We start from the raw sequence: 21,173 nt of genomic DNA, 5'->3' as shown, positions 1-21,173 counted from the left end.
GAACATTGTGGGCTGAAGGGCCTGTTCCTATGCTGTATATGCTGCTATTCCTGCTAAGCTCTATATCGTCATCTTTATGTGCGTGGGGTTTCGCACTTGTGGTTTAAACTTGTAGTTTCCCAGGATTATGAAATTGGATTCTATTTTTTTATTTTTTTTTGATTATGAATATATTGGTTATGAAAAATTGTGTCTTTAAACATTTGATTCATGTCTGAATTCAGATTTGAACAAAACTATCTCTAATACTTAATTTTGAAGTCATGTTTCTACTTCAATGGTCAACTTACATTAATTTACGAACTGTGTTTTACGTTTGTGTTTCAGAAGTGATTTGAGAATGTTGAGCAGGAACAACAAAGTGTGGTCAGAGAGCACATTCACAATGATTGGAATTCTTTTTGCTTCACATCATAAAGGATTGCAGTGCCGCCATTTTAAGATCTAAAATTGGAAACTAACCACAACTGTGAGAACGGGAATATTAAATATGCAAAATGCGGGTAGAGAGATTCATCATTGCTAACTGAACTTCTAGATAATTCTGATCACTGGTTAATCGTGCTTAGTATGCATTGTATATAAACTGCTTTTCCAACATGCTGCTTCAGGGAATTGGCATTCTTTATAATGAGATAAGAATGACAATTGCAAATTTGTGATTGTGCAGGGAAATACCTAAATTAGCAGTACCTTTATTTGTTTTGGAACCCTATTACTTGAATAAGCCTCGTTGTGCTGCAAGTAGCTGATAAAAAGCATCACATAGTTATTTACCAATTGCCACTGTGATCTCAGCAGAGTCCCATGTAATCCCTTAAATAATAAGTAGATCCTTTTTAGCAGTTTCACTGTTATCTCCTTTTCAGAATTTTTTAACACCAGCTACAAAAAATAATGTTGAAAATAGCGCATATAAAATTGAATTTTAATAACAAATCTGTAATTGATAAATAAAGTACCTATTTTACACAGGTTGGTAATTATCAAAGCAATTTTGAGGCCAATTAATCACAATGAAGTATCTCTAATATATTGCTACTGATTCAACTTGTGAATGGACAAGTGGTTGTAATGCCTTATGGTCCGATAGAAAATACACTGGGAAATTATGTACTTAAATGCACGCTTTCAATTGCCTTATCATATGAGACAATTTAAAATGTTTTATTAAGTATTTGTTTTTGCTTGTTTCAGAGCAAGAAACCTGGTATTAAAGATGGCATTCCTCTCTGTGACTTTCACTTACTAGATTTGGAGGCTTTAAATTTAATTCATTTGTATGTTACTGCACCAATGAAATTCATAATGATCATCTCAAGTTTGCTGCTAGAAAGCATGACTATTAAAACCTTGCACTTTTCCCCTTTTTTAAGTACTACTGAAACTGAAATGATTGCAGACTGGATTAAATATAACCAGGTATCAGCTTGTTTTTCTGCCCAGGCATTATGAATAAAACACCTTCATGGAAGGATTTGCATTTGTTCAGCACATGAAATTAATGTATGCAGTAGGGTAATTTAAGGCCAAATGGTGTATATTTTGTAGTAAACCGTTCGTCTAAGATTTGAAAACCCTCATCCATCCAGAATTATAAGAAAAGCCATTTAGTGAGTTGTTTAATAATCATTGTATAGCTGCATATTTTCTATTTTTTCTGTATTCTCGTATCTATGTATATAGAAATTATTTAAAAATTACATTCTTAAATTTGTTTTTGTTGTAATCTGTGTAGATTATGTACAAAAACATGCTTTTTGAGTTATTACGTTAAATTCTAAATTGATTTGCAGTTGTAAAGGGATAGTTGCCTCTAAACTGATCAGATGTGATTTATTGCTAATTTTTACAACAGGAGTGTTTCAAATTTAATTTTTCTAATCCAGAGAAGGCTGAAAATTTGACTTTTTGTATCTCTTGTTGGTTTAAATATGCTGGACTAAATGATTTTTAATATTAATTTGAGGATGGCCAGCATCTGTTAGACAGTTTACTATATGAGAAATTGCAATGAAAGCTCAGTAAAATCTGCACAGGTTTGAAGAGAAATGACCTTTCATCTTCCACAGTTCTGCAATTCCCCCACCTGAATTTTGTTATCTGAAAAGATCAAAATTTACAGGAGACCAGTTTGATAATTTACACAAATAAAATGCAATAAAATAGTTTCTGTAACAGTCTGTATGGCAACATCGATTTGTAGTGTACCTGTTTGAAAACATTGTCTTGATTGCACTTTCCACCATTTTGAATGATGCACTTGGATTACAAATTACACTTTTACAAAAATGACGAAAATAAAGAAGTTAATTGTGTTCATTGTGGGTTTTTATAATACACATATGCTGAAAGATGCACACAAATATCAGTTCACATTCAGTCATTATGTGTCTTCACTGTATTTTCATGTTGCTGCATGATATTCCCTGCTTGTAAGCCCTTGTATTTTCCATGGCAGCATACTTTGAGCAGTAGAATCGATAAACTAGACTTTATCCATTGTTTCCCTTTCCAGAACATTGACAAGCAAATGGCTATAATATCAATGGTTGTAGTATCAGTTGTTGTGCAAAGCAATACCACCTACTAAAAAGTAATTTTCATATTTTAATCAGTAATTGGGCAAAGAACATAATCACATCAGAATTATTGTTTTAACACAACACAGTACCGTTTATTGTCATTTGAATCTCAAATGAAGTTCAAACGAAATTTGGTTTCTGCCGTCATACAACAAGAAAAGAACCAAGACACACACCAACACAATTTACACAAACATCCATCACAGTGAATCTCCTCCTCACTGTGATGGAAGGCAGTCTTGTCTCTTCCCTGCTCTCCATTCTTTCATAAAAACATGCTTTGAAAAATTAATATCTTGACCCAATATTTTTTGTGTTCTGTAGGTTTACCTCTACTGCAATGTTCATACCCATGCCCCTTCATGCTCATCATATTGCCAATCAAGTATTTGCATCTGTTCAAAGTATACATACTGAATGTTGCAAATTGACTAATTAAGTTTGAGATTCTTTTTCATTTCTTAATAAAAACGAAAACACCATATGCTGTTTCTTTAATGATGCCAGTTGGGAGAATATTATGTGAAAGCTTTTACAACTTAAATTAATTCTATTGCATCATTGGTAAATCATAAAAAAGCAGACTCAATTCAAAATTAAATTCTCATGCCTTTTGTTTAATTTGGTCAACTTGCATTCAATAGACTTCTAATATACCTATGGTGTCAGATATTAGCCAGTATTGTAGATCTATTCATCTTTCTGCGACATGTCCATTCCCATTGATAATTTCAACACACCAATAAAGGTGTAAATCTCTGGAAACATTAACTCTTAAGTGCACTGAGATATTATTGCCGCAGGTTTAGTAATGACACTGACTGAGACCACTTGCTATTTCTACCCTTTGTAAATGATGGGTCAGTAATTTTCTGGAGCATCTTCCATGCTTTTCATCACCATCTTATGAGGGAATGCAAAGTCATGGAATGTAAAAACATAGAAAATAGGTGCAGGAGTAGGCCATTGGACCCTTCGAGTCTGTAACTGACACTCAGTTGTCAACAGCTGCACAAGTAGTACCAATGGTGAGAACAGAACTGATTCAACTCTAATTTTAAGCTCACGACACAACATGGTCTACATAAAATGAGAATTGTGCTGTCACTGTTTTGAGAAATTATATCATAAGTTTTAAGTTATTTTCTGAAATATACAGCTTTCCTTTCAACATTTGCAATAGGTACAAAATGGTGTGAAGCCTAAGAATATGTAGTTATAAAAAAACATGTCAGTTTAAAAATAATTATACGCGGGGGAAAAATTAGAAGCTTAAAAGTTTAGAAAACAGTTTTGGATCAAGGCTATGTTTATACAATTAGCTTTGTTGTATGCTAATCCTGTTATGCAGTTCATCAACTTTGTGCAAACCTTTAATACTAAACTCAGTAATAACTATTAAAATCCACACCCTGGTTTATGGAGCAAAGTAATATGTTATTACTCAGTAATATGTGTATTATTAGAGTAGAATTGAAATGTTCTGTCCTAAATTGCGCTATTATTATGAAACCATCATCTTGACCCAATCTCTTATTCTATTATTGCTATTTGTGGGTAAATAAATTATCTTGCTTCCTACTACAAAATATTAAAAGTATAGGAGAGGAAGACAAAAAACTTAGTCCCTCTCTCATGAATATTATTTCAAAATTGCTTAATTAATGCACCAACTTTTAAAATTTATTAATACCATTTTTAAAACAAGCATAATTGTCAATACTTAATGAACCTCAGGTAAACTTAGGTCCAAAAGTGTTCCTTTGCTTTTTCCTGTGTTCTTCATGTTCCAGCTGACTTCAAAGTTGGTAAACTCAAGTATTCTCGTTGATTTTTTGATGTTTTTGCTGTTCCTCGTTGTTGTGGAATAAAACCGCTTGGAGCAGTTCTTGTGTTTCAGACGTTTGCTGACAAACCCTTCTCAGTTGCACCGTCAGTTCAGTTTCATCAAACACTGCTACAAAATAAGGATCTGAGAAATTAGAAAATGTGAATTAATTGAAGGCTTTTCAAAAGAACATGGTTTTAATTGTTTGCAGCCTATTTTACATCCTCTAGAGTGATGAGTCCGTGAGTAAATGCATTATGACGTGGAAAATGCAAGTTCAGTCTCTGATTGTTCCAAGGAGATGGGTGAACTACCTTCTTGTACGAATTAAGTAGAATAAGCAGTTTGATGTAGCTAATTAATTTAAAAGCAACTTCAGAGGACAGTCCAGAATTAATTATGTAGGTGCTGGCTGGAGATACAAACAAAATACTGTAAAGCTCTGAAAATTTGCCATCCCAAAAGCTCAGCCACAGGCATTCAAGATAATGTTTACAGTAATTTCCATTTCCGTGGTTCCACCCTTCCGTTCTGTTTACCAGGGACCCAGTTCTCATGTTCACTTTACACTCATCCTAGTTCCCACATACCATTTCCATTTGCTTAATTTGTTAGAAAATATTATACTTTGTAACATCTTTAAAAAAGAGTATCAGTGGAAATAACATTCAATAGCACCACCAAAGTCCCAAGTGTGCTGGAGGATCTGAATTCTGTTTATTAGATTCATTTACAGTAAATTAAGCAGATTGATCCTATTATTATTTTAGGGTGCAGAAATACATAGAGAGATTTCCGATGGGTGGCAGCATACACACAAAAACTTTTTTGGAATGAAAAGAAGCAAGACTGATCCTTTTAATCAGATGCCTCAATGACAAATATAAATAAGTAAAGTAAGATTAAGATTGTCTACTTGACATCCTCAATAACATTTTCCCCACCCCTACCCCACATCATATTCATGTCATATATTTGTATGACAATCCCTACCCCAATCTATATGTACCATCTACTTTAATTTCAGACTTCCTCAATCTCCTGCATCATCACAGTGAGATCCTCATCACATACTATTTCTCAGTAACCTTTCCCTCCTGTCGCAATCACGTACACCATTACGTGTCGCAATCACGTACACCAACACAGTTGACAGCTAGGAATGAACTCGAGCTTTCCTTGGGATCCAATGAAATCTAGTCCATCTGAATTTTCCACCTGAAAAGATAGTGAAAACTGATTTGATAAATAATTTTAAAAGCAAAGAAGGGTTCTCACTTAAGCAGATGAAACAAAATAGGCCAAATAATAACGCTTGTTTCAAAGAGCCAGTGCAGATGGTGAGGAAGATTTGTTAGTTTCTATGAATATCTGAAATCTTTTTTCCATGTAATAAAAAAGTACCATGTAATGAATAAGGCAGTGTAACCAGGAAGAATTCAATCAGTGTAAAATTTAATCTCAAGTAAAATAAGTGATATAAAATAAAAATCTACAAATCAACTTGTGGAAGATGAAAGTTGCTGTTTTTCACCTTTATTTAGATTCCGTAAAGTTAAAAGGCCCAGATGTTGAAATCTAATTTCTTGATGTTGGAGGAAATGTAAGATGTAATCAACAATCTCCTTCGTATGTGGTCTCAACAACAAGGTAAACATTTCTGTATTGGAGACAAATTACATGAAGAATTAACCACAGTCGCTGAATTCTCTTTTAAACACATTCATGATATTGAAATGATACACCTACTGACAAGTATTGAAAGAATAACATTGTCACAATATTGACTAACGACCTCTGTTCAGTCTTAGAGGCGTACGGTATTGAAAAGGGCTCTTTGGTGCAATGCGTCGTGTTAACCAAACTGCCGGTCGCATTTGACCCATACGGATTTTAACTTTTTACATCCATGCACCTATCTAAATATTTTTTAAACGTTGCAATTGTGCCCGCCTCTAACAATTCCTCTGGCAGCTCGTTTCACAAAACCGGCATCCTCTGTGGAATAAGGTGTCCGTTAGGTTCCTCTCTAAACATTTCCTCCCTCACCTTGAATTTCTGCTCTCTAGTTTTAGTCTCTCCTATCCTGAGAAAAAGAGTGATTATTCTCCTTATCTCGGCCCCTCATGATTTTTTATACCTTTATACAGTCACCTCTCAACCTCCTAAGTTTCAGGAAATTGTTTCAGCCAGTCCAGTTTCTCTTTATTACTCAATCAAGCTCTCCAGTCCCAGTATCATCCTTTTCAAACCTGCACCCTTTACAGCTTAATCCTGTATCTAGGTGACCAGAATGGCACACTATACTTCAAGTATGATCTGGACAATATCTTATTGGGATGTAACATGATGTCCAACTCTTGTATTTAATCCCCTGACCCATGAAGGGAAGCGTGCCAAATGCCTTCATCGCCCTATCCCTGTCACAGCTTCCAGGGAATTATGTACTGGTAACCCAATGCCTCCGTGTTCTACAGCACTTTCCAAAGCCTGTCACTGTTTAAGTAATGCCCGAATTTAAGCTACCAAATTGAAACACTTCACATTTATCCATATTAAATCAGATCCGACAAGCCTTGGCCCACTTTCCCAGTTGTTCCAGACCCTGTTGTCATCTCCAATAACAAAGATTCACTGTCTACCATACAACTAAATTTCATGGTATCTGCAGAGTTACTAACCATGCCCACTACATTTTCATTCAAATCACTAATATAGATGATAAGTAAGTGGATCCAGCATTGATCCCTGCAGCAAATCTCTGGTCTCCAATCTGTAAAACAAGCCTCCATTACCACCCTCCGACTCTTATCAAATCAATTCTGTACCCAATTCACTAGCTCACACTAGATCTCATGCAATTTAACCTGCGGGATTAGCCTACCATTTGAGACCTTGTCAAAGGTCTCGCTAAAGTCCATGTAGACGATGTCTACAGCCCTGCTTTCACCAATCCTCTTGGCCCCCTCTTTAAAAAAAACAATAAATACGCAAGATACTATTTCACACATGGCTATCCCTAATCAGGTAATGCAGGTAGATATTTTCACTGAATCCCCTCCAGTAACTTTTCCACCACTGGCATTAGGCTCAACAGCCTGTAGTTCCCTGGCTTGTCCCTGCAGTAATTAAATACATTCAACATTAGCCACCCTCCAATCTTCCAATATCACATCTGTGTTGAACAACGATACAAATATCTCTGCCAGGACCTCAGCAATTTCTTCTCTGGCTATATGACTTAGGATATATACCTGTCAGGCCCTAGGGATTTATCCACGGAATTACATCCAGCACCTCTTTGTAATACAGTTTTGTTCCAGGATATTGTTGATGGAATTTAATACAGAGAAATGTGAAGTGTTGCATTTTGGACAGTCTAACATGGGCAGGACCTACACAGTGAATGGTAGGGCTCTGGGAAGTGTAGAGCAGAGGGATCTAGAAGTGCAGGTACATAGTTCCTTGAAGATGGTGTCACAGATAGATGGGGTGGGCAAAAAGGCTTTTGACACATTGGCATTCATCAGTCAGAATGTTGAGTATAGAAGTTGTGTGTCATTTTGCAGTTGTATAAGATGTTCGTGAAGCTAAGTTTATAGTATTGTATTCAGTTCTAGGCACCATGTTATAGGGAAGATGTTGTTAAGTTGGAAAGGGTGCAGAGAAGATTTACAAGGATGTTGCCAGGACTTGAGGGTCTGAGCTATAGGGAGATGTTGAGTAGGCTGGGACTATTCCCTGGAGTGCAGAAGGATGAGAGGGTTCTTATAGAGGTGTATAGAATCATGAGAGGAATAGATCAGGTAGAAGCCCAGAGCCTCTTGCCCAGAGAAGGTGAATCAGGAACCAGAGGGCATAGGTTTAAGGTGAAGGGCAAAATATTTTATCGGAACCTGAGGGGTAACCTTATGCAACAAAATACTAAACATGACTACTTTCATTTACATCTAATCTAATTGCTGTATCCCAAACATTATGGTGCCCTGAAATGTGGGGACTATGTATAAACACAGCTGTAATTTCTACATGGTGAAACCAAAATGTATAAAAATACCCTTTAATAAAATCCCACAATGTGCACATTAACCACATGTGATTTTTTCTATTACAAATCTCAAATTGTGGAGTACAGAGTCAAATAAATAAATGATGGGTCTTTGTCCCAAACATTATGGAGGGCACTGTACCCGATCTATTCCTCTCATGATTTTGTACACCTCTATAAGATCACCCCTCATCCTCCTGCATTCCATGGAATAGAGACCCAGCCTACTCAACCTCTCCCTATAGCTCACACCCTCTAGTCCTGGCAACATCCTCGTAAATCTTTTCTGAACCCTTTCCAGCTTGACAATATCTTTCCTAGAACTGAATCTTTGCCGAGAACTGAACACAATATTCTAAATGCGGTCTCACCAACGTCTTACATAACTGCAACATGACCTCCCAACTTCTATACAGCAATAAGAGGTCCAATGTTTCCCCTTATCTAGAAGGGCCATTTTCAAAGAGACGTATTGTTGATAACTCATTACTAAATTGAAGATGTGAAATTTTAAAACATTATTAATTTAGTTATTTTAGTTTAGAGATACAGTGTGGAAACAGGCCCTTCGGCCCACCAAGTCTGCACCGACCAGCGATTCCCACACATTAACACTATCACTAACACTATCCTATACACTCTAGGGACAATTTTACATTTATACCAACCCAATTAACCTACAAACCTGTACATCTTTGGAGTGTGGGAGGAAACCGAAGATCTCGGAGAAAACCCAGGTCACGGGGAGAACGTACAAACTCCTTACAGACAGCACCCGTGGAAGCACTCTAAGGCCGCAACACTACTGCTGCGCCACCGTGCCACCCTAGTATTCTAGAAAGGCTCATGTAGTTCTTCCTCAAATTTGGTGCTATACATTTGAGGCACAATGTAAGACAAGAGAAGGTTGTTCACAATTCCAAAATCTAGAGGTGAAATATTCCTTGCTGAGTTAGCAAACTGATAAGTAAATGGAATTTGACATTTAAGAGAAGCATTTCAACTATAGGTGTGGTCTGATCAGGACTTCATGGAGCTTGTTCTGCAATCCATTTGCCTTAACCTGTTCACTGCCAAGTTTTTCTTTCACTATTAACCATGACCCGAGTGGTGGCACTGAACAGATTAATGTTTGGGCATAACATTATGTTTGAACACAGCATGCCTCAGTTCATACTTATTACCGTGCTCACAATTCTCAACTCAGAATTAATCTTTGCTGTTTTTTCGAAAAGAAAAGTTTTCCACCAATTATTTTTCCTACAATAAAGACTAAAGTGATAGTCTAAATTCATGTTTTCATTTAACCATTAACATTTCTTTACCGTGTACTCCAAGGTGGCAGATTATACATGCTGCTTGGAAGGAGAGATCATTATTTTCAGACTGAGCCGTGAGAATTAGTAGATGAGCTACTGTGTTCACATCTAATTCTTGTATTATTAGTGTTCTTATTGTTTCTAGGGGGGGAAAAAAACAAACAATCTATTCAACATCTATAATATCCTGATTGCATACATTTCACATCTCACCACATAAAGTGCATTAAAAGAATGCCGTTTAGCTCAAAGCAATTCAGCTGAGTCATATGAGTGGTTTGCTTTGCTACCTTTACTGAGTTCATCCAGTACTTTGTTTTTTGCACAAGATTAAAAACATAGAAAATAGGTGCAGGAGTAGGCCATTCAGCCCTTCGAGCCAGCATCGCCATTCAATATCATGGCTGATCATCCAAAATCAGTACTCCGTTCCTGCTTTCTCCCCATATCCCTTGATTCCGTTAGCCCTAAGAGCTATATCTAAAGGGCCTGTCCCACTATATGAGTTTACCCAAGAGCTCTCCTGAGTTTTAAAGAAAATCAAACTCGTGGTAAATACGTAGAATGTACGTAGCGGGTATGTCCGAGCTCGGGAAGTCTCTTAACGGCTCGTAACGCTAACGGCAGGTACTCGGGAAACGCGGTAAGCTCATGAAGTTTTTTCAACAGTGTGAAAAATGTCCACGAGAGCCCAGAGTACCTACGAACGGATATTACCGTAATTCTCCGAGTTTGAATCGGGGAAACTCGGGAGAACTCTTGAATTACCTTGTACAGTGGGACAGGCCCTTTACTCTCTCTTGAAAACATCCAGTGAATTGGCCTCCACTGCCTTCTGTGGCAGTGAATTCCTCAGATTCACAACTCTGGGTGAAAAGATTCCAGCATCTGCAGTTCCTTGTGTCACCAATTTACATTTTTTGCTTTGTTGCAAACATAAATAGGAGCAAAAGGAAAGAATTTTAAATTTCTTTATTTTTACTCTAAACACCCTAAGTTTAAACGCAAGATTCAATTTCATTGCCGTTTTCATATGTATCAATATAAATAGGTGTTCAATTAGATCAAGGCCTTCTGTACCAGTACCAAATCAGAAAAATACAGCAAAGAAACTGGTCATCATCAACAGATGTAGCCACTTATCTCTTTTCATTTACGTTTTGCCCTTTAGTGTTGCTTCACATTGCACTGCCAATTTCAGCGATCAATTCACTTATACCTGCTTCTCCTATGAGGTGAAATCGAGTTTCAATGACCACTGCTTTTAATCCTTTTCTAATCTAATTAAAAATATACTTGCATTTCTGAGGGGTTTATGCAGTGATGTTCACTTTACTCTAAGAGATTGCATTAACAATTTAATTTATTATATTATATTAAATGCTTAGCTTTCAAAAAAAGAAATATCACAATTCTCTGCTGATATAAATTGCTGCACAATCACAAAGGATGCAATAATATCCTCACCTTGCTTTGTGAGCTCAGCAATGCAAGCTGTCACATGCACCAAGGTCTCAGTGTTGACACTAAAGTACCTGAGGGCCTGGAGCAGAGCTGCAGCACATCGACTGTCAATAATAGCCTGAAACACACAAAAAACGTTATTTAATTAATCAAAATCCAAAATTATGGGCAAGGACTGTTGTGCCCCTTGGTTTCGTTATCCTATGGTAATCCTGTGGGTCTCCCAGAACTACTGATTTCTCCAAATATTAAGCATGGTGGAAAAAAAGAGGTCCACTATTTCCCCACCTGATTTTCCGCACTACTCCCCACTACCATTAACACCACCCCAACAATCCCCAGGCACAAAGAAAATCTAAAAAGTTTGCAGAAAACATCCTAAGGTTGTAGAATCGCACATGACAGGAACAGACAATTGCACCCGTGACATCTATGCTGACTATCAAACTACCTATTTATATTAATCTAATTCACCAGCACTTGGACTGTGGCCTTGACAATTTGAGTTCTCATAGAAATATTTAAATGTTGCCTCCACCACCCTGCCTCCACCACCCACTCAGACAGGGCTATCCTTAATTCCAACTTTCTTTGGGGTGAAAAACGTCTTCCTCAGATCCCCTCCAAACCTCTTAAGGGTCTGTTCCACTTGACGATTTTTTCGGCGAATGCCAGTGTCATATCAGTGTCGCCAAAAGATTTTGAATATTTCAAAATCCAGCGACACTTGAAAAAACTGCACGTCATACGTCATCACGCCGCATCACACCACAAATTTTTCGGTGACCTGATACGTCAGTCAATGATGCCGGCAGTCGCCGAAAAAAATCACCAAGTGGGACAAGCCCTTTATCCTAAATCTGTGCCCTCTAATTTAAAAAATGTCTGCTCGTTGAAAAGTTTCCTATGTATTTTATCTGTGCCTCTCATAATTTTGTATTCTTCGATACCCTCTCCAGTTCACATCCTTTCTATCGTGTGGCAACCAGAATTATGCATATGCATTCAAAGAGTCATACAGTGTGGAAACAGGCCCTTCGGCCCAACTCGCCCACACCAGCCAACAATGTCCCAGCTACACTAGTCCCACTTGCCTATGCTTGGTCCATATCCCTCCTAACCATGAATCATCTAGCTGAGACTTAACCATAGTTTAGAAAGGTGTAACAATAAATATATATGTGTAGAAATGAACTGTAGATGCTGGTTTAAACAAAGATGGACACAAAAATCTGGAGTAACTCAGCGGGACAGGCAGCGTCTCCGGAGAGAAGGAATGGGTGACGTTTCGGGTCGAGACCCTTCTTCAGACTGAGAGTCCCATGTCTTTGGATCTCGACCTGAAACGTCACCCAGTCCTTCTATCCAGAAATGTTGACTGTCCCGCTGAGTTACTCCAGCTTTTTGTGTCTATCGTCATAATAAATATATATACTTAGGGTAAACAGTTCGGGTCCCAGTATCGATCCCTGTGGCACACCACTGGTCATAGACTTTCAATGACAAAAACAACCCTCCACCATCTGCTTCTGATGCCAAGCCAATTGTGGATTCAATTTGTCAACTAAATTTGATCTCATGGGCTGTAACCTTTCTGACATGGGACCTTGTCAGAGACTTTTTTGAGGTTATGTCAGCCACAGTCCCCTCATCAAAATATGCATGCTATTGTTCCTGCTCGCTGACAAAATTCATTAACGCACCAACACATAGTGTAACCGATCCTCAATTTATTTGAGGTTATTTATTTATTTGCATTCTCCAACATGTTCACTATTTGTGATTTCCCTCCTTCAGTGCAGTGCATAAGCTGGTGAATATAACATTAAGATTCAGTCCCTAGACTGCTTCTTGGTTTTCTATTATTGTTCCTGCAATCACAATTCAGAAATTGTGCTTTGTTCCAAGGAAAACTGGCTTACCTTTAAATTGCAGGAACTTACCTGCTGAGTTTCACTTCTGGCTAATTTATGGATAATGGTAGCACCAAGATAACTGATTCCAGGATTTGTTTTGTGAACTAGCAGTAGCTTTCCTAAGGTGTTCAAGATATTTTCTGACATAATAGCATCCTGTAAATAAAATAAAACTTTTCATCAACTAAAGCAAATAATATTGTACCATCTAAGCTTCATAATTTCATTATTTTCTTTAGAAATCAAGCCATTTATTTTTCAACAATTCATGTTAATACTTCAGATTTGTCCAAAAAAATAAATAGGAATATAAGACTTGGAGTACAACATTCAGCCACTTGATATTGCTTGTTCATTTACTGGTTTATGGTTGAGTCACTTTGTGTCAGTACCCCTTAATATCACTAAATGGCAAAAATCTATTGACTAATTAATTGTCACTGTTAGCCTTTTCCTTCTGAGTACATGAGTAAAACCCCAGTAATCTGGCCAACTTGGGACTCCGGTGGTGCTGGATTGGCATTTTTTCCACACTATTGTATATTATTAAAATGAATACCCTCATCTATTGCAGGTGTTCTAGGTGCCAACAGCTCTACATCGGTGAGACCAAGCGCAGGCTTGGCAATCACTTCACCCAACACCTCCGCTCAGTTTGCATTAACCAACCTGATCTCCCGGTAGCTCAGCACTTCAACTCCCCCTCCCATTCCGAATCCAACCTTTCTGTCCTGGGCCTCCTCCATGGCAAGAGTGAGGCCCACCGCAAATCAGAGGAGCAGCACCTCATATTTCACTTGGGCAGTTTACACCCCAGCAGTATGAACATTGACCTCCAATTTCAAGTAGTCCTTGCTTTCTCCCTCCTTCCCCTCCCCTTCCCAGCTCTCCCACAGCCTACTTGTCTCCGCCTCTTCCTTTCTTCTTCCCGTCCCCCCCCCCCCCCCCCATCCCCACATCAGTCTCAAGAAAGGTCTCGACCCGAAACGTCACTTATTCCTTCGCTCCATAGATGCTACCCCACCCACATTTTTATCTACCTTCGATTTTTCCAGCATTTTTGTCTACTTTCCGATTGTTCTTTCTTAAACAACCAGCACTTTGTGTCTATGTTTGATCTAATCCTAGTTGGATTAATTTCATACTCAACACCCAAGGGATATCAAAAGTTATTGGCCAGAACAGTGTCAACATTATATATTTCCACTTCACGTAATTTTACATTATTTTACAGAATAATCTTCCATTGCTATCAGCCTCACCAATATTCTTAACCCCCCAAATCCATAACATCCATGCTCTTCATCACGGGTTTAAGAGTTTTCCAAGCGTGATTAGCTCACAATCATGGATGATTTTGGGCTCTGTCTACTCAACTTGAGGTTGTTAAATCTTATGTGAACTTTCAGTAGAAAAAGGAGGTTACTCTTCAGCTTGGACAAAGAATATCTGCTCATCCACAACATTAATCCAGAAATGTTATTTTTTATTGCCTCTGGTAATTCTCACATTTCTAGCAGTCCAAATGAAATGCTTCCAAAGATTAATAATAGTAGTCATAAGATATTTTTTGTTGACACCTAACATGAAATAAATGATTGATAATTATACTCCATGAATCTGTTGAAAGTCTTCAAAATTAAGTGTTTCCTACCATGTTGGAGTGGTTCTCTGCCAGAGTGCTGAGTAAGGTCAGGGCTGCTTCATTTACATTGACACTGGGGAATTTCAGCAAATCATGCAGTTGAGCCAAGCAGTTCATAGTCACAATGTCCGCTTGAATGTTTTCTGTCGTGAGGAAAAGGATCATCAATTATGTTAGTAAGTGATAGGAGCAGAATTAGGCCATTCGGCCCATCTTCTTCGCCATTCAATCATGGCTGATCCATCTCTCCCTCCCAACCCCATTCCCCTGCCTTCTCCCCATAACCCCTGTCACTCATACTAATCTGAATTAATTCTGAATTGGAATCTGCTAAGATGTTACCTATGATCATTGGTTGGGTCCACACACTCCATGAAAGTACGTAGCTTGATCTCTAACCTGGCCTGAGTTAGCCTAATTCAACTAGTTGGAAATGGGAAAATTCCAATCCGCATTCATTTACTTTAGATGATGGTGTTAGCCAGAGGACCTATTGATAATGTATAAAAATTATCAGGGCTTGTCTTGTGCACTACAATCAACCAATCTTCAGTAAGAATATCTACTAGGATATGATATTGAAGAGATATCGCTACCAGTAGAATATATTTTGATACAAGCCCCAGGTTTAATACAGGGGAAAATGGACTGGAAAAATTAAAAAGCTTTTCTCGGATGAAAATGTTTCCTTTTCTTAGTGGGGTGAATCAATAAATAAAATAAGATTTGAAAATTGTTGGAAAAAAGCAATAGGTCAGACAGCATGTGTAGAAATGGAGAGAGAGTTAACATTTCAGGTCAAAGGCCCTGCAACTAGAACATCATTTATCAGCCACAGTGCTCTCCACCCATCCACATCACACACATTTAGCCCACCGGCATATCCCCCCCAACCCTCCCTCCTCCTTCATCTAGTTCTGGTCCCATTTGTTCTTAACCTCATCCCTAATGGCTCCCATATTCACCTTCCTTAGCAGATTCTCATATTGGCAACTTTTATGTTCCTGCTTGTCACCTTCCAACAGCTATCTCCACTTTCATCCTCGTCTCCCCTACCTCACTTCATATTTGCATCATCCTCCCACTTAGAGAGTAGTGAGTCTGTGGAATTCTCTGCCTCAGAGGGCGGTGGAGGCAGGTTCTCTGGATGCTTTCAAGAGAGAGCTAGATAGGGCTCTTAAAAATAGCGGAGTCAGGGGATATGGGGAGAAGGCAGGAATGGGGTACTGATTGGGGATGATCAGCCATGATCACATTGAATGGCGGTGATGGCTCGAAGGGCCGAATGGCGTGCTCCTGCACCTATTGTCTATTATTTGAAAATATCATACTCATGTTTATTCTCGGGATGGCGGGACTGTCATATGCTGAGAGAATGGAGCGGCTGGGCTTGTATATCCTGGAATTTAGAAGGCTGAGAGGGAATCTTATTGAAACATATAAGATTATTAAGGGTCTGGACACGCTAGAGGCAGGAAACATGTTCCCGATGTTGGGGAGTCCAGAACCAGGGGCCACAGTTTAAGAATAAGGGGTAAGCTATTTAGAACGGAGATGAGGAAACACTTTTTCACACAGAGAGTTGTGAGTCTGTGGAATTCTCTGCCTCAGAGGGTGGTGAAGGTCGGTTCTCTGGATACTTTCAAGAGAGAGCTAGATAGGGCTCTTAAAAAATAGCAGAGTCAGGGAATATGGCGAGAAGACAGGAACTCATTGTGGATGATTAGCCATGATCACATTGAATGGCGGTGCTGGCTCGAAGGGCCGAATGGCCTCCTCCTGCATCTTTTGTCTATTGTTTATCTCTTTCTAACATTGACAATCAAATTTCAATATCTTAAATGCTTCAACTAAGTTTTCTCACAAGCTTTCATTTGCAGTGGCAGGAAATATGTAATTAACTGATTCGAAATCAATTTAAAGACTGTACAACTATCCTTCCTTATGCAATTGGGACACCGAATTCAATCAGGATATGCTCTGAAAAAATTAAGTGTAAAAATATTCCTACGATTTGATTTATAGAAGTTAAAATATAATGAATTATGTTGAATGTAAAATTGAACACCTACTATTTAGAGACAAGTTCCTGAGGCAGTAGCATGCTTGACAGCAAACCTATGGGAAATAACAAAGTGATTACAAATGCTCGAGTCGATTAATTGTTGATGAATCAGGATAGTGCTGTAAAAACATGAGAGCACTTCTTTATTCTAAGGACTCTAGTCCTTAAACCTCACTCTTTTAATCAAGCCCTTCGCCTTCTCCACTTATATCTCCTCACATGGCTTGGATATATATTATTTTTGAAATATTTTTCTCCAGACTTGTACTAAAAGATGTGCAATAGCTTGTGATTTATTTTATTTTATGTTTTGCAATCATGAAACAATGGATTGAAAAAACCAGCTTACCTTTTCCACTGAGGAAGACATGAGAGACAGTAGCATCTTGAGAAGAATGCCATCCCCTATTTGAAGCATGGATTGATGGTGATGTGGGTTGGTTGCTATGTTGCTCAATGCAGCACAACTGTAATACTTTGAGTGAAAAGAATATATGATAAGAATAGTACCACACTAATTTCACCATATTGAATAATTCCACCAGGTGGCACCATCAGCGATGGCAGCCTCGCCACCGGTCTGTCTGTCTTTACTTTTTTGTTATTTATAGTGCATTTTTAAAAGTATGTGTTAATGTTCTCTGGTTTGTTTTATGTGGGGGGATGGGGGAGGGGTTCGGGGGAGACTTTTTTCAATCTCTTACCTTGCCGGAGATGCGATTGTTTTCCGGATTGTATCTCCGGTCGCTCTGCGGCCTAACATCATGGAGCTGGAGGCCTTGCTCGAGACTGACTTTGAGCCCCACCGCGAGGCCGTGGACTTACCATCGGAGCCTACGATCCCTTGCCTGGGACCGACGCTCCAACCGCGGCCTGCAGATTTCAACATTGAGGAGCTTGCAGTCTCGGGTGGAGACTGATGTCGGGAAGCTCCAAAGTCACAGGAGGTATGGCCAGCCTCGACCCGGGGTCCGATCACCCGGCACGAGGAGCTGAGATCCCCCGATGCGGGAGCTTGATCGCCCCGACGTGGAGGGCTTGACTGCCGGCCACAGGAGCCAAGATCGTACCAGCAACGGAAGGCTCGAGGCCCACGACCGCGGGAGAACAAAGCAAGGAAGAGATTTATCTTTTTTGCCTTCCAGTGTGGAATGTGGAGGAGTCACTGTGGTGGATGTTCATGTTAAAATGTATTTTGTGTGGCTTGTCGCTTGTTATTGGTATGGCTGTATGGCAAATCAAATTCTTCATATGTTGCAAAACAACTTGGCTAATAAAGTATGATTATGATTATTTTTATGATTATGATATGGTATCTGGTATATCTAATTCGCTACTTGCCAATGACATAAATATAGAAAGAGCTTGCTATTCCTTTCAGTTGATCATGAAACATTGAGAAGTAATATAAAGAGAAAACTATGAAGCCTAATTAAACGGGGTGAATATACCTACTACGCACATATAGGTGCCTGACAGATGCAATTCCTGTTCAAACTATTATTGTAGAAAGTATGTATAGCGGACAAGTACTCAAACAAGCGACTGGTTCCATACACTGCATTTACAATTCCTGCAAAGGGTGGAGTTTAAATACTCAAGTCAAAAGTGTCATATGTGCCAGACAGAGCAATGAAATTCTTACTTGCAGCAGCACCACAGAATATCTAAACATAGTACTCTGTAAACAATATAATAAACAAGAAAAACAAGTTCAGTGCATGTGCATGTACACATATATATGCATATGTACACATATACATTGCACAAATATATATATTAGACACATACAAACAAACAAACATGTTTGATGTGCACAGCCCCTTGTGATGTTCTCCAGATGATAGCTTCAGTCATGGCATACCACAGTAGTAGCCCATTTCCTATGGATCAGCACATGGATCCCATTGCCACAGGCTGTCAAATAAACAACAGTCTGTGTAGAACATGCAGGTTGGGGTTCTCATGTTTCCTAATACATGAAAATCACATAAACGCTTAAAGCAAAATGTCTCCTTTATACATTTCATTGTAATGGTAAGGAACACTGACAATTTTGGCTTATTTGGCAACTGGCATATTAAATAGTTGATGAAGTGACAAAAGAGATTTGATAAACAACAGGATTTACATGGATAGGACAAGTTTGGAGGGATATTGGCCAAACTCAGGCAGATGGGACTAGTGTAGCTGGGACATGTTGGCCGGTGTGGGCAAGTTGGGCCAAAGGGCCTGTTTCCACACCGTATCACTCTATGACTATAAAGAAGGAACTGGGGATGTTCAAGCTGTGAGTGACACGTAACTGAATCAAACCTGGAGAGACTGCTGATTTTGTGCAATTAAATTTTTCAAAAAAAACATTCAAAATTCAATTTAATTTCCTGGTGCCAAATAAACTCACTAGTTATCAGAGACCACTAGAAAATAGAAGGTGACAGGTAAGAGGGAACCAGTTCAGGTTGATATTGAACAGATTTTTTGAAGCAGATTACTTGTTAGGTTATCTCAGACAATTGAGAGTCAACTGATCTGATGTGTATCTAAGTTCATAAGTTCTCAGAGCAGCATTAGGCCATTTGGCCCATTAAGTCTATTCCTGCCATTCAATCATGGCTGATCTATCTTTCCCTCTCAACCCCATTCTCCTGCTTTCTCCCCATAACCCCCGACACCCTTACTAATCAAGAATCTGTCTATCTCCGCTTTAAAAATATCCATTCACTTGGCCTCCACAGCTGTCTGTGGTAAATATCACATAAAGATTTTGTGTGATCTAGTATCCAGACCAAGTAAGAGAGGTAAGCTCACTTTCCTTAGTAAACCTAATCTAATACGAGTCTTCCCAAGTCTTCCCGAGTACCTGTCGTTAGCATTACGAGCCGCTAAGAGACGTCCCCAAGCTCCGACGTACCCACTACGTTCATTCTCCGTGCTTACCACAAGTTTTTTTTTAATAAACTCGGGAGAGCTCTTGAATGAACTCGCATCGTGGGACAGGGCCATTAAAGATGCTAGGGGATATTCCTGGGACATACTAAAATCTTATCATGGAATCCAGCAGAATTGATATCAGTTTCTAACCCATTCCAAGAACAGCAAATGCAGCGTGGTTTGATAATAGAGATATTTTTTTTAGCCAGCAACAGGGCAGCAATGAGTGCTGTCTATGAACATCCAGCATCACTGTAAATGACTGATCCCCCATTTAAATAATCAAACGCTTGTGATGCTATTAGCAATAGCCTATTATGGGAAATTGTTTCAATAATCTAACCTTCCACAACGAGTGGAAGATTAAAAAATATATATATTTTATTATGAACTCCATTATTGTATCTTTGCTCTTATTTGGTGCTTAGGTATAGAATAAGATCGTCATTGATTATTTACCTGGACCTCTGAGTCAGGAGATTGTAAATGAAGGATCAAGACAGGGAGAGCCTTTTTTTTGCAGAGCAAATGTTGAATCTTTTCTATAAAATAAAAGTTGAATTTATTTACAGCTACTAGGAATGAACATTTGACAATTTCTTTAAAATTCAGTCATGAGTAATTCCTTTTTTCTAAACAAAAGATTGAAGCCATTATCTTCTTCCCTATCACAAATATCCCATCCTCCCTCAACTCCCACCACCACACTGCACACCAGTAACAGTTTGAAACTCAATGTTCTATTTAATCTTGAATTAAATTTATGAACATATACAGTGGCTTGCAAAAGTATTCATACCCCTTGAACTTTTCCACATTTTGTCACGTTACAACCACAAACGTAAATGTATTTTATTGGGATTTTATGTGATAGACCAACACAAAGTGGCGCATAATTGTGAAGAGAAGGAAAATGATACATAGTTTTCAAATTTTTTTACAAATAAAAAACTGAAATGTGTGGCGTGCAAAAGTATTCAGCCCCCTTTACTCTGATACCCCTAAATAAAATCCAGTGCAACCAATTGCCTTCAGAAGTCACCTAATTAGTAAATAGAGTCCACTTGTGTGTAATCTAATCTCAGAATAAATACAGCTGTTCTGTGAAGGCCTCAGAGGTTTGTTAGAGAACATTAGTGAACAAACAGCATCATGAAGCCCAAGGAACACACCAGACAGGTCAGGGATAAAGTTGTGGAGAGGTTTAAAGCAGGGTTAGGTTATAAAAAAATATCCCAAGCTTTGAACATCTCACGGAGCACTGTTCAATCCATCATCCGAAAATGGAAAGAATATGGCACAACTGCAAACCTATCAAGACATGGCCGTCCACCTAAACTGACAGGCCGGGCAAGGAGAGCATTGATCA

The 21,173-nt window shown here is 38.6% G+C and overlaps 2 protein-coding genes across 10 annotated transcripts in view; one reads left to right on the top strand and one right to left on the bottom strand.

The window, feature by feature from the left end:
- Positions 1-2,366, top strand: part of map7 (microtubule associated protein 7) — a 117,452-nt gene extending 115,086 nt beyond the window's left edge. For all 9 annotated transcript variants that reach the window (XM_033020969.1, XM_033020964.1, XM_033020961.1 and 6 more), the window contains one exon: positions 328-2,366. In XM_033020969.1, the coding sequence (XP_032876860.1) occupies positions 328-338 (11 nt within the window). In that variant the 3' untranslated portion in view covers positions 339-2,366. The remainder of the gene's footprint in view (positions 1-327) is intronic.
- Positions 2,367-3,181: 815 nt separating this feature from the next.
- The window catches only part of LOC116973167 (vacuolar protein 8-like), a 44,208-nt gene continuing 26,216 nt past the window's right edge, over positions 3,182-21,173 (bottom strand). Inside the window, exons 6-14 of the mRNA XM_033020970.1 lie at positions 20,264-20,346; positions 17,220-17,345; positions 16,878-16,923; positions 14,815-14,948; positions 13,188-13,316; positions 11,248-11,362; positions 9,787-9,921; positions 5,948-6,073; positions 3,182-4,557 (exon numbers count right to left, since the gene is read on the bottom strand). Of these exons, the coding sequence (XP_032876861.1) occupies positions 4,400-4,557; positions 5,948-6,073; positions 9,787-9,921; positions 11,248-11,362; positions 13,188-13,316; positions 14,815-14,948; positions 16,878-16,923; positions 17,220-17,345; positions 20,264-20,346 (1,052 nt within the window). The 3' untranslated portion in view covers positions 3,182-4,399. The remainder of the gene's footprint in view (positions 4,558-5,947; positions 6,074-9,786; positions 9,922-11,247; positions 11,363-13,187; positions 13,317-14,814; positions 14,949-16,877; positions 16,924-17,219; positions 17,346-20,263; positions 20,347-21,173) is intronic.

Source organism: Amblyraja radiata, chromosome 5, assembly GCF_010909765.2.
Source record: "Amblyraja radiata isolate CabotCenter1 chromosome 5, sAmbRad1.1.pri, whole genome shotgun sequence".
Lineage (NCBI taxonomy): Eukaryota > Metazoa > Chordata > Chondrichthyes > Rajiformes > Rajidae > Amblyraja > Amblyraja radiata.
The sequence above is the reverse complement of the archived record's forward strand: the minus strand, read 5'-3'. Positions and strand labels throughout refer to the sequence as shown.